Source organism: Pieris napi, chromosome 13, assembly GCF_905475465.1.
Source record: "Pieris napi chromosome 13, ilPieNapi1.2, whole genome shotgun sequence".
Classification (NCBI taxonomy): domain Eukaryota; kingdom Metazoa; phylum Arthropoda; class Insecta; order Lepidoptera; family Pieridae; genus Pieris; species Pieris napi.
In genome coordinates, this window is record NC_062246.1 from 1,716,151 (window position 1) to 1,729,628 (window position 13,478).

Here is a 13,478-nt window from a genome sequence, read left to right on the forward strand (position 1 = left end):
AATAGAGGATGGAGAACGAGGGCTAAGGGATTCGCAAAATTGTATCCAACTACATCTTTTCTTCCTGGATACCAACCTTTTAATTTTAGCATCAAGCTTCTGGTAATTAATAAAGTTCTCCTGTGTCATACTGGCTGAGTAGGATTTCTCTGCAGCCATTCTCTTATCAAACAAATCGCTGCATTCATCATCCCACCAGGGAGAGGAAAGCAGCTGATTTTTAGGAGAGTGCTTTTTGGGGATCTGGGAATCGGCCGAAGATATGAGAGAATTTAAAAAAAGATCATAGCAAGACAAGACATTTTCTTCGCATTCCAAATCAGGCAGAGTGTCTACCATGCAATCAACGGATTGAGCATAATCTTTCCAGTTTGCTTTTTTGAGTTTATATTTTAAAAGGGGGTTGTGGTAAGAGGGGGGTAAGGATTTGTTATTTAATGAAATAATTACAGGAAAATGATCACTGCCATAGGTGAACTCAAGGGCGTTCCAAGTTAGTTGCGAGGCTAGGTTAGGGGAACAGAGGGTGAGATCCACTGCAGATTTGGGATTCTGATTAGGGTATACCCTGCGAGTTGGAGAGCCATCATTGAGGATGCAGAGATTGACATCGTCGAGTAAGTCAATCAGCAGTGGAGCAAACCTATCACTAGCATGGCACCCCCACATAGTGTGATGGGTGTTAAAGTCACCCATGGCTATGATAGGGCTGGGAAGGGATGATAAAATTGATTGTATCTCAGGAAGAAGAGAAGGAGAAGGGTGAGGAATATACAAAGATACAAAAGAAATGTCTAAGGTACGAACAGCAACAGCATTAATCTGATCGCTGTGGGTAGGGAGAGGAATTTGGGAGAATGGGAAGGAATGCCGTACAAAGACAGCACTGCCCGCATACCCATCATTCCTGTCATCCCGCAGACAGGAAAAGCCAGGCACCCGAAATCGGGAACCAGGTCTCAGCCATGTCTCCGAGATGGCAACAATCGTGGGTTTATGGAGGTTTATGAGGGAAATTAATTCATGTTTTTTTGAACGTAAGCTTTTACTATTCCATTGAATTAGGGTTATTGGGTCCGTTTTGTAGTAATTTAAAAAGTTGGGATAGGTTTTTGGCAACGTTGGGCGGTAGGGGGATTTCGCTACATGGAGCGACAATACTTAGAAGAAATTCAGAAATAAATTCTAACATTTTTCCCTGAGAGGGAAGGGTGTCAACATTATTGTTGAGAGCACAACCATTTGGGAGGGATGAGGAGCACTCACCAACAATAGTCTGGTGAGCTGTTCTATCGTACCCCTTTGCTAGAGGAGCTTGGGGACGAGGGGAGCGATAAATTGTTTGGCGATAGGAGGCATTGGTAGGAGTTTGGGCTTTTTGAGTAGATTTTAGAGAATAGGCAGGAGGGGTAAACATTTCTTTTGTCATCTCAGCATATGAACGTCGGACAGGAGGAAACTTAATTGCTGCTTCAACGTATGAGATGTTGTCCTGGGACATCACCATTTTTATGGATTGCTGTCGAGTAAATTCTGGACAGCCCTTGTCAGAAGCAAAATGTTTGCCTGAGCAATGTAAACATGTGGATTTTTCTAAAGTGACTTCACACGTATCACCTGTATGGGGCTGAGCACACCTGTAACATCTTGGCTTAGATCGGCAAATCGATTTGATATGTCCAAAACGGCAGCAGTTCAGGCACTGTATGGTTGGGAGTTGGTAGGTTTCGACAGGGAGGGAAGTGTGGTAGGAGTAAACCTTGGCAGGGAGCATTTGCCCCCTGAAGGTAAGGACGACAGATTGGGTAGGCACCCAGGTGGTGACACCCTCAGTGACTGTTTTTCGGTTCAGTCGCCTTGATTTTAATACTTCACCACATCCAGGAGGAAGCTCTAATGAAATCACGAGTTCGTCCATTGACCAGTCCACCGGTACACCTCTGACCAACCCCATTCTGGTAATGTTGTAAGTGGGGATAATAGCTTTAAACTTGCACATACTAAGAACCGGGTTGACCAGAAAGTTGTTGGCAGCTTCAGCAGAAGAGAACTCAACGGTGATTTTATTACGGCCTATATTTTTTACACCATCGTGTATGATAGAATTAATTTTGTGCTTATGCATAAACTGGCCGAATGTTATAGCACGTAAAGAGGCTCCGGAAGATGGGTCTTCTACTTCACGGGAGACTTGGACAATGAACGGACCTTTATCTTCATTAGAGTAAGACCTAGGTCCATCGGAGAAGGAGGGGTGGACATAAAGGTGTTGTATAGACGGGTTCGCCTGAGCGGGATCCGTAATAGTTTTTTTAAAGGATGGTTCATTTCTCTCCTCTCCTTGTCGTTTGCGAGACGTAGAAGAGGTTCCCGGGTCAGGAGGCTCGGGGTCAGGATCTAGATCCATATTACTAAAACTGCAGCAACTATATTAATTTAAATTTTATACTTTACCAGCACCAATAGGGTTAGTTTTATCTAAATAGCACAATAACAACTATTTCAGCTTAGGAAAATCACAGAAACTCCGAGAAAAACACGGAAATCTCACTAACACGTGCGTCAACCAAAGCTAACGCGAGCCGACCAAACTCCCAGTTCTCACTCAAACAGATTTTTGTGAAATGTGAACTTTAATGTAATAAGAAACGTCAATTGTCGACAGTTAATTGTCATTTGTATAACATTAATTTAATAAAGTCCTTTCCTTTCCCATTAGGGATAAATTAATATCATCATCATCAATATTAATTTAACATATTTGTGTGATCGTGATTACCATAATCACAAATAATCTTAATTTTTATACAGAGAGAATAAATAATTTAAAAGAACATTAATTTTTTTTCATTCTATGCGCACAAATAACACTAGTCTTATTAACAAGTGCTGATTTGGGGAGTGTACTTTTTATGAATAAGTACACAGTATTAATTCTCTTTTTTACTTAAATCTTAGATAAAAATAGTTTAGATTCTTATTTCGCTATATCTACTTTAATGTTAAGTTATAAATTATGATAGTCTGTAGGTTATCTATCGACTCTCAATTGACAGAAGTTCTGGTCTCAAGTCTGTGGAGTGGTGTATGACTGTTTCAACTTTGAATTATTTGTATTTTGTATGAAATTGAAGAAGTCTGAAGAAGATACAGTGCTTTAAGATTTTTGGTTAAATGATATAATTAGCACCAGATATAGTCTAATATTATTTGTAATTAACATTTCTACTATATAACTTATTAACGCTTAATTAAAATGTCTTCTATACCAGCAGCCGAAGAAATTGATGAAGCGAAAGAACGCGCCCATTTTCAAGCCGTTGTAAATGCTTTTAAATACTATAAGTAAGTATTATTAATCTTCTTGATTATTATAAAAATCTATAAATGTATAATCAAACGGTAATATATTTAACTTTTTATTTCACCTGTCTAAAATTGACATAGCAACAAAGCTTTGTTTCGTTGTATGTAATTAACCTATTTTGATATAACAATGAAGACAAAGCCGTATTTACATCAAATACACGTGCGGTACTCTGACCCTAACGTCCTTGTGTCATAGAGCTGCATTTACCACCTATTTCAAGGTTGAAAATGTTTGATTTGATAAATGGATTGTGTACATAAGTTGTTATATGATTAGAGCTATAAATACTTTGTTATTGTTCAATAATTTTGAAATATGTTTTATTATGATATGTTATAATACTCATAAGTATTCACTGGTTTGAAAGAAATTTTAGTTAACAAAAAGTTTTTCATATCAATTATGTCTCAGCTTTTTTCCTTTCAAATATAGAATTAATTATATATAAAGTGATACTCACTTTATGATTTTTTTTATTTCTGATAATATTTGTTGCATTGTAAGAATTTAATATTTAAATAGAAATAGCAATTATCATTCTCATAAATTCGATTTGATACTACTCTATTATTATATAAATAAATTTATTTTATATTAAATTCTTCTATACTACCAAGTAAACCGAAATTTTTACCTAGTAAAGGTGAAAGTTTCACAATCTATATAATTTTTAAAAATTATAAAATTTCTCCTATTTAACCAATGGTATCAAATATAATGTACCATTATTTCTCATGTATATGTTGCAGCCAACTTGCTTAATTAGCCATTCCATCAACAGTCAGTCTAGCCTCTTTACTAACACATCTTTACTGTCACATGGCCATACAAATGGCCTAAGCATTAGCCAGCCAGTTTAGTAAATGTTCTAAGAAATGCTACGGCTGAATATCATTCAATTCGCTAGTTACATGGCGCTGTTTAGTAAAGAGACTATGCTGTTGATTGAAGTGCTGTTTAAGCAAGTTGGCTGCAACATATATACTGATGATGTATCCTATCAATGTTAGTACATTAACTACTATATTCTCATGATTATCTACAAAATTCTTGAAGATCTTTCTCATTTCAATAGTCTATATTGTAAACATAGTGATATAGTTTTATTCCTTTCAGATTATGCTGCTTAGACAGAATACACAAATCTGAAAAAATAATATCAATATTGCCAGATTTACATCAAAAGAGATTAGAAAAATACCGATCCTACCTCACTAAGTTTAAAAATTGTCTTGATGTCAATAACAGTGTTGTTCACCTCATAATAAAACATGTTGACACAATGTTTGAGAATGTTGACCATACAATAGATCCAGCTGAGACAAATGGTACAGAAATTGGATGTAATTATAATAATTGTGATATTAGCTCACACAAAAAACATAAAATGCAGCATGACATTGAAAAGGTACGTTTATTTTTGTTCCTGAAATTTCCTCATGTTAAAATGGCATGGACAATATTGTCCTTTACAATTTTGTACTAACTACAATCAAGTTATTGTAGTAACTTAACAACTAAACAAAATTTTATAGTTAAAACTAGCTGACCTGGCAAACGTCGTTTTGCCATGTATATCATTTATAATAAAAATAGGGGTTGATCGTAGAGGGGTGAAAATTAGGGGTTGTATGTATTTTTTAATGGCCGATTCTCATAGATACCGGATAAGCACAAAAAATTTCATCAAAATCGGTCAAGCCGTTTCGGAGGAGTATGGCAACAAAACTGTGACACAAGAATTTTATATATTAGATTAACAACCATGTTTAGTTTAATGATTACATAACATCTTTATCAGGTTGCTAAGTGCCTGCTCCTTTGATGACCTTTTAAATAATTCCTCAGATTTCTAGCTCTCATTATTTACATAATTTATCGTAAATGTCATAAAAATATATACCTACCAAACATGTCAATGTTTTTCAGGTACAAACAGTAATTAAGAATATTGTAAGAGATTGGAGTGAGGCTGGGGCAGCTGAAAGGGAACAGTGTTATAAACCTATATTAGATGAGTTAGAAGCGAGATATCCCAAGCAAGAATTCATGTATGTGATATTTGACCAACAGTTTGTATTAAACTCGGTGCAGGTTTCTCTTACATCTTACAAAAAATATAAAACCTATAAAATTTATAAATATACATTAATGTTCTATGTTCATATCGCATATTTAGCTGTAATTGTGTATAATGTTGTATGATTTCACTATGTATGTGATTATTTAAAAAAAAAGGGTGCGTGTACTTATGTACGCGCGTAAGAAGTTATACTTCTTTGGCTTTATTAAAAATAGTTTTTGATTGCATGCAAATAATTAATTTCAATTAAATAATCAAAGACTGGAAAAGGAGTCATTATAGTCAATAAAGTTCAGTTTACATTTGAAAAATTAAATAAACAAATATTTATTATTATTCTCTTAGATTAAGTGTAACATAAATTCTATTATTATTCGAATGTTGTTTTTAAATTATGTCCAATGCCGTAGCAACTTCATTCTGTTAATTTTGTGTCACGGTGCGCGCGCATCGTAAAATTTCACTCTCATCAATTTTTCATAACGCGCGTAAAGAAGTATAACTTCAAAAAAAAACTATAATTTGTATGTATTTTTAAAGTAATATAATCTAGTCTCAATAAACCTTGGTAGCCTGTTTTGTTGTTGTTTTTTCACTAAGAATGCTTTGCTTTGCAAAACATAGGTTAGCTAAGTATTGCCACTAATTTCAGACTGATTTGATACTAAGTAAATTCAGAACATTTTGCACTGATTTAAGATAATATGTACTATTGTTACAGTGACAGGTCTCACATTAAAGTATTAGTGCCAGGAGCAGGTCTTGGAAGGTTAGCTTGGGAAATAGCCGCCAGAGGATTCTCCTGCCAGGGCAATGAGTTCTCATTGTTCATGCTCTTCGCCAGTAATTTTTTATTGAATAAATGCCACGAGGTAATAATATACTTTTTAATATTATGTATTTATAACAAGAGTATAGTTTTAGAAAAAAACGTTATCATTTTCCGGGTTCTAATACGATTAAAAATGATAAGCATACTATAAATATGTATGTATGTAGTAAGCAAAGCTCTCAAAAATAAAAGTACATAAACGTATTAATTTTGATTGTGTGAATCCTCGAAAATGCATTTCGTTTTCAAGCATAGACAATGTGTGGGTAATATGTGTAAAAAAGTAAATAATTAATGTTGACGTAATCATCACATAAGAAAATCGACCCCTCCCCACCTATAGTGCTTACGTAATACATACTTGAACAGCCCCACTCCCATGTGTTAAAAATATATGACATGGTATTAGCACTAAGTTGACTTCCTTAAAGTAGAGGCGTAGAACTAAAAATGGAGTGTCAGGCAAAGATGGCTGAACACCTAATTGTCCCTTAAAGAAAAGTAAAAAATCATTTAATCATAGGTAACATAATACACACTTATGACCCGTCAGTAACGAAATACATTTTAATGCTTCTAATTTTACATTTACTGCCAGTTCTCAAATCAAGGGCGTAGAACGGGAGAGAAGAACTGGCAATAAACTCTCTGCCACTCTTTTTAATCGTTAAATAAAGACCTTGGAAACAAGAGAAATTCTTATAATTTGTTTAATTGATTTTTATATTTCAGGCAAATGAATACACAGTGTATCCTTGGGTGCACCAATATGTGAACCACATGACCAGCGAACACCAAGTGACACAAGCCACCTTCCCCGATATACCACCTTCGAGTCACCAATCCCACTTCTCTATCACAGCCGGCGATTTCCTAAAGGTAAGAAATAAGCCTTTCTTAAATATTTTTTTCTGTTGTGGTATTCAAAAAGCGAATTTTTTATAGATATTGATGTTTTAAGCTGTAGTACATCAGTTTGTTTATTTGTATTTTTCATACATTATCCAATTTATTTCTTAACTTATTTGAAAATATTCTATTGCTTTTGGTCAACAAAGATAATGAAAGATTAAAGGTGAAAGACTTTTTCAAATCAGTCCAGTTGTTTTGGAGCCTAGGGAGTGTTCAAGTATTGCGTAACGAATTTGGGGGGGGGGGGGGAGAGGGTTTCCTTTTGTAAAACGTTACGATGCGGGACGCGGATTGAATTACGCGTTATTGTTAATATTATTTTAGACTGTAGTTTTGTGACGTAACTTTTAGTTATAAAGAGTCACTAGGTGGTCACGAAACGTTTTACTATATTTGCGTACAGAAAAACGTTACGGCGCGTTACATGGGGGGGGGGGGGAGAGTCAAAAATTGCGTGACGTAATACTTGAACGCTCCCCTATTTCATTTAAACAATAAAGCAATCGTATCTGTCCTCTTTATTAATAGTATAATACTACGAACTATAACGATTTATTTGTTGGTAACAAAAATAAAAGAGCATTGTTGGCCTAGTGACTTCACCGGGCGAATCTCATCCTTGAGAGTTCGATTCCTGGCTGTGCCGCAATGGATTTTCTTTCTAAGTGCGCATTTAATATTTGCTTGTATGGTGAAGGAAAACATCGTGAAGAAATAAGTCTGTTTAGCCGTTAGTCCTTACACCCAAAAATTACTTGCCTATTACATTGACAAATGATCATAAATTAAAAAAAATACTAGAACAGTAATTTACCTTAAATCATACAACTGTTTACTTACCTTAATTGTTAAGATTATATATCTGAGAGCTTTGTACTTTTTTTTTGACGTGATAACGTCTTTAAAATCGTTTTAGTCGGGTGACATGTTCAGAAACTTGTGTCACACCAAAACCTCACGAGCGCGATCGCAGGTATAACGAGAGAGAGACGGACCGATCTCCCGTCTCATCTCGAGCGCTGCCAGTCATTCCGTGAATGTATGAAGAAAAATGTATATCATAGTCGAATAAGTAAACTTGTCATTTTACACCCGAAATTTATCATGAAAAGTGTGAATAAAACGATAGATGTAATTTAAAATTTGAAAAAATTGTTATCTTCATTAATTCCTTACTTCCCAAAAACTTATATCACCAATAAGACGTTATCACGTAAACATCTCGATCGTAAACCTACTTTACAAACAACCAATATTTTTTTTACCTTTGTACTTTATCCAGTGTTATATTAACAGGTATACAAAACAGCTGATGATTGGGATTGTGTGGCAAGTTGCTTCTTCATAGACTGTGCGCCAAATGTAATTGAATTTATTGAAAGGATCTACGATATATTGAAGCCCGGTGGTATATGGATTAATTTGGGACCGCTTTTGTATCATTATAGGTATGTATACAATATTGTTTTTTAATTTACATTGTATTTTATACTAAAAATATAAAATTATCTGAAAATAATCTCTAGGATTGTACTTATTATTTACAAGTGCAATACCATTTCGTTGCCCCCTCCAATATTTCCCAAAGCTATCCGGTTGAATAGGAATCTCCTGGACTGGACCAGAATGGCCTCCAATAAGCCGGCCGCATCCCATATAATATCAGATGCCAAACGCCTGTCCAGTTGTGTAAAATCTTTTACTCTTACATATCTTAATATAATATATAAATTACGTGTCACGTTGTTTGTCCGCTATGGACTCCTAAACTACCGAACCGATATCAATCAAATTTGCACACCGTGTGTAGTTTGATCCAACTTAAAAGATAGGATATCTTACATCTGAATTTATACCCGCAATATTATTTTATTGCAAAATATTTGTTTATTATTTGACAGTCACAATTCTAACAGATGGCGCTGTGTTGAAAGTACCAACGTTTCACATAAGCTACAATTTAATGGCATAACCACCAAAAAAGCATGGTGATCCTCATGACTGGTGTTCTCCTACCGTTTCCCTTGAATAGTTTACTAATATAACAAAAACCTTAGCGACAGCAACGCTTGGCCGAGTCTGCTAGTTTTAGTATATAATAGGAAAAACCTGTCGTCAAAATTCAAAATCATTTATTCATATAGGTAACACAATATACACTTATGAATGTCAAAAAATAAATATATATGAAATGCTTCTAATTTTACATTAACTGCCAGTTCTCAAAACAAGGGCGTAGAACGGAAGAGAAGAACTGGCAATAAATTCTCTGCCACTCTTTTGAATCGCCAAGTTTTTTGTTTTACACAACGTTTGTAAGCTGCAACCATTACACCATGTTCCACATGACATCTTAAGTAATTTTTTTTCTTTATATAAGTCTTTATCTTGCAAATCAGTCAGCTAGACTATGAGCAGATGTGTTGAGAGCTGTTAGGCGTTCAGAGCAAAATCTCCATCGAGACTGCTCCTCTCTTTCAACCGTGTCTATCAAGACTTAGGATTTGTCGCCTTTTAAGCCTATTTATTAGGTCCGGTATGGTTAGTTGCGTGGCAAGCTTATTAGGATGCATTTCTAGCCTTTTTCTGTATTTCATACTCCAGGTCTTGATCTCCTCTTTGACAGTCCTGATTTTGAGGTGCTCATGAATCTCCGATGTTTTTATTAACCACGGACAGTTGGATATTTGTTTCAAGATGTAATTTTGAACCCTCTGTATGATATTTATTTTAGAGTCACACGCCGAACCCCATAGTTGAATCCCGTAATCTTAAGTAATTAATAATAATAAAATAAATCGTGTTAATAAGTTTTTGTGTTTTTTTATAGAGGATTTAAAAGTTTATTTTTTTTCCTCAGCGATATGCCAAATGAGATAAGCATAGAACCGCCTTACGATATATTGAAGGACATAATTTCAGATGTCGGCTTTGAAATATTGGTAAGTTTTTATTGAGTATCACATCCAGGCCATTTGAGTTAGTAGAGGAAATCTACTACTAAAAAAACAAATAGATTGCTAAGGGGCCGTTCATAAAATACGTTCGCATACAAGGGGAGGGGAGGGGTCTGGCTGAGTATGACAAGATGTGACAAGGGGGAACGTGGGGTATACGGCAACGTGATAGACCTAGGGAATGCAATCCCGACTCGAGATCGTAAATTCGAGATCCCGCGGGATTAGAAACATCAATCCAGCGGGATCCCGAGATTTTCGGGATCTCGTCCAGTTTAATAAAATGTGAATTTCACATGACTGAATGCGATGAAAACTGCTTCTTTGTGATAATGACGAATTATTTGAAAGAAAACTAAGGCTAACTTAATAATTAACAGTTTTACTATATAATCAAAACAAAAGTAGATATAGTTTAAGGAGATTAAAAAGAAGTTAATTTTGAAAGTTACTTCTTTAAAAAAAAGTGTATCAAGAATGCTATCTGATAACCGGCATCTAATGTTCGTTGCAATGTACCCAGCTGCTGAGAATTCTCTCGCCAACTCATCACTGGTTGGCAACAGCGTGAATATGCAATTATATTATGTAAACTGCAAAAATCGCCCTCTTGTTCCTCCTAATATGTCTATGTTGCTTGGCAATTGGAAAGTCTCATTACCTTTCCATTGCTCCAAATCATCTCGAAAATTATTCGGATTTTTCATCGAAGAGATCAACTTTTCTGAGAGAGTAGTTTTTAGGTCTTCTAGCTTTCGAACCATGAAACGCAACGTATGTTCTGCATCAACTAAATCAGTATCTCCCAATCCCGTCAATCTCGAACGGGATCTCGTCATATTGTGCTTCGGGATTGATCCCGAAAAATTACACGGGATCTCGCGAGATCAGAATCCCGCGGGATCGGGATTGCATTCCCTAGATAGACCACACGCCCATGAACAAAAAATATCTGTGAAATGACCCAACGTGAATTACGCTTAGAAGGCTGTTACTATATCTGTAAATAACTCTGAGCACTATGCCGTCATTTCTGAGCGGTACATGTGAGTACGTGAGTGAATGGAATTTCTCAGGTACAAATGAGGAATGTCGACTTATTATTAATGTATGGCTTTGTTATAAGTGTTTAGACGATAAAAAAAAAAAATTTGTGGTTGACCGTTATGACGTTCGCCGTTTATTATTTTTTGACATGAGCGCTAGCTCTGTGGCGGCGTTGCGATCCGTCACAACTGATTTATTTGTTTTTTCTTTGATATTTAACTAAATAAATATTTAGAATTTTCAAAATTTGTGTATTATCATTTAGAATTTATCGTACTCAGCAGGGGGGGAGGTCTTAGTTTTTGTTACGAAATATTTCTAGGGGGGTCACAGAAAGTGTGACACAACGTAACAATAGGGGGTCAAAAAAAGCTGATTTTAGTGTGACGTATTTTATGAACAGCCCCTAAGATGACCTCATTGCATGTCAGTTTTCTTTCGAATTTCTAATTTGAGAGTAAACATCAAAGGTTCATGTTCATCCAACACTCTTTCTCTCTCAATTAATTGGCTCGTAATACGTTTATTAAGGCCGATTTACATTATCTTAGTGTTTAGGAGAGTGCTTTAGTACAACTTGAAAGGCAAGTTCTTTAGCGTAGCGTTTACTAAAGCAAGTAGCGTTTACATATTTCAACTAAAGTACTATCCTAAAGCACTCTCCTAAACACTAAGATAATGTAAATCGGCCTTAAGTGACAAAGTTAATTTACTTAACAGTAAGCAAGATGAAAGCGCAATTACAATTCAATGTGATACTAAAAAAAATATTGTCTTATCCGAGCTTCTACGTGCATTACTAAATTCATCTATATATAATAGCGGACCCCAAGGACGTTGTCCTAGACATACATCTTAAATAAAAAAAAACAACTAAATATAAACCCTGCTTGTCTTTGCCTTTCCCATTAGGGATAAATTAATATCATTTAGCTTGAATCGACTTGAACACACACAAGTATCAAAATCAGACCAACCGTTTAGCAGTTTATTTACGCACGATTTAAATATATACATACATGACACACTGTCAAGAAAGAATCAAAGATTTTTTTCTATTTGTATTCATATAAACATTTAATATATTTGTTAATTTAATTTTCAGAAAGAGAAAACCGGTGTAAAAACGAAATACGCCCAAAACCCCAACTCGATGCTACAAAACGAGTACAATTCAGTATATTTTGTTTGTAGGAAACCCTCTAGTTAATATTTGTTACGGGACTGTAATAGTTAAATATGATAACGTAAAATTATATATTCGGTAAATAAAAAATATCAATAGTTTTTCAAATGAAAAATAAAAACATTCAAAATATTTTCGCATGTCATCAATTTTGACAAATAAATGACATAAAACCACTTGCGTCGCTTATAGTCTTAGTACGTTTAGTACGTTTACTTTCAATGTGAAAAATGTCGTCGAATGTGGGTAGATGGAACGAATGCGGGAAATACTTCAAAGAAATTTTACATAACTAAAAATGGTATTATCTGACTGAATTGTTAAAGGTATTGTTTTTATTTTGAATCCCTTGTGATGTTAATATGTATAGCTAGCTACAAATAATGTTCAGTGGTTCAAAGTTAATAATAGGGTTTCAGTGTAAAAGGCCAACTTAGCGCTAAGTATTGCGTTCCTAAGCCACTGTTTATTGTTTAATCAGATAAAGCCCCATTTTACTCAAATGACCGACAATTAATGTGATTTTTATTTAAATTAAGTCTAACAAAATGTATTATTTGTGTAGTATTTTATGTTAAACCAATAAATCTTTACTCAATTATGACTGATGTTTTAACTTTTAACTTTTTATCTTTCCTTTATTTTCAGTTGCTCGTATTTATAACCTGAAATGACATAAATTTTTCTTACATTATATTTTATTGTCAATGGAATGTAAACTAATTTAAATTAATACATTTTAGGGGGCGTCCATAAATTACGTGAGGTGTTTTTTTTTAATTTTCTGTACCTCCCTCCCCCCCTGGTGAGATGTCGTGAGATTTTATTAAAAAACCCCCTCCCCCATCCCCCAATCTCACGTGAGATTTTTCAAAATGTGGGTTTCCTACGTAAACGCGTTGGATTGTTATTGAAAATAGGAAAACAAATTGCTTCGTGCTTTTATTTACGACTAAAACGAAATAAGTGAAATGTTGAGCGTTTAGATATGGAGTTAGCGGGAAGTTGCAGAGATGGCCTTTAGGGCCAACCGTTTTCCAAATTTTTTGGTTTCAATCAGAAAAAAAATTGCGTGATATTTGCCGAGACCC

General features: G+C 34.9%; 1 protein-coding gene across 1 annotated transcript; it reads left to right on the forward strand.

Annotated features, from left to right (window-relative positions):
• Window positions 1-3,145: 3,145 nt before the first annotated feature.
• Window positions 3,146-12,988, forward strand: LOC125055425 (carnosine N-methyltransferase). The gene is made up of 8 exons (XM_047657882.1): window positions 3,146-3,345; window positions 4,487-4,778; window positions 5,300-5,421; window positions 6,175-6,325; window positions 7,018-7,164; window positions 8,494-8,645; window positions 10,058-10,139; window positions 12,307-12,988. The coding sequence occupies exons 1-8, from the start codon at window positions 3,257-3,259 to the stop codon at window positions 12,409-12,411; spliced, it is 1,140 nt and encodes a 379-aa protein (XP_047513838.1). The 5' UTR covers window positions 3,146-3,256; the 3' UTR covers window positions 12,412-12,988.
• The last annotated feature ends 490 nt before the right edge of the window (window positions 12,989-13,478 follow it).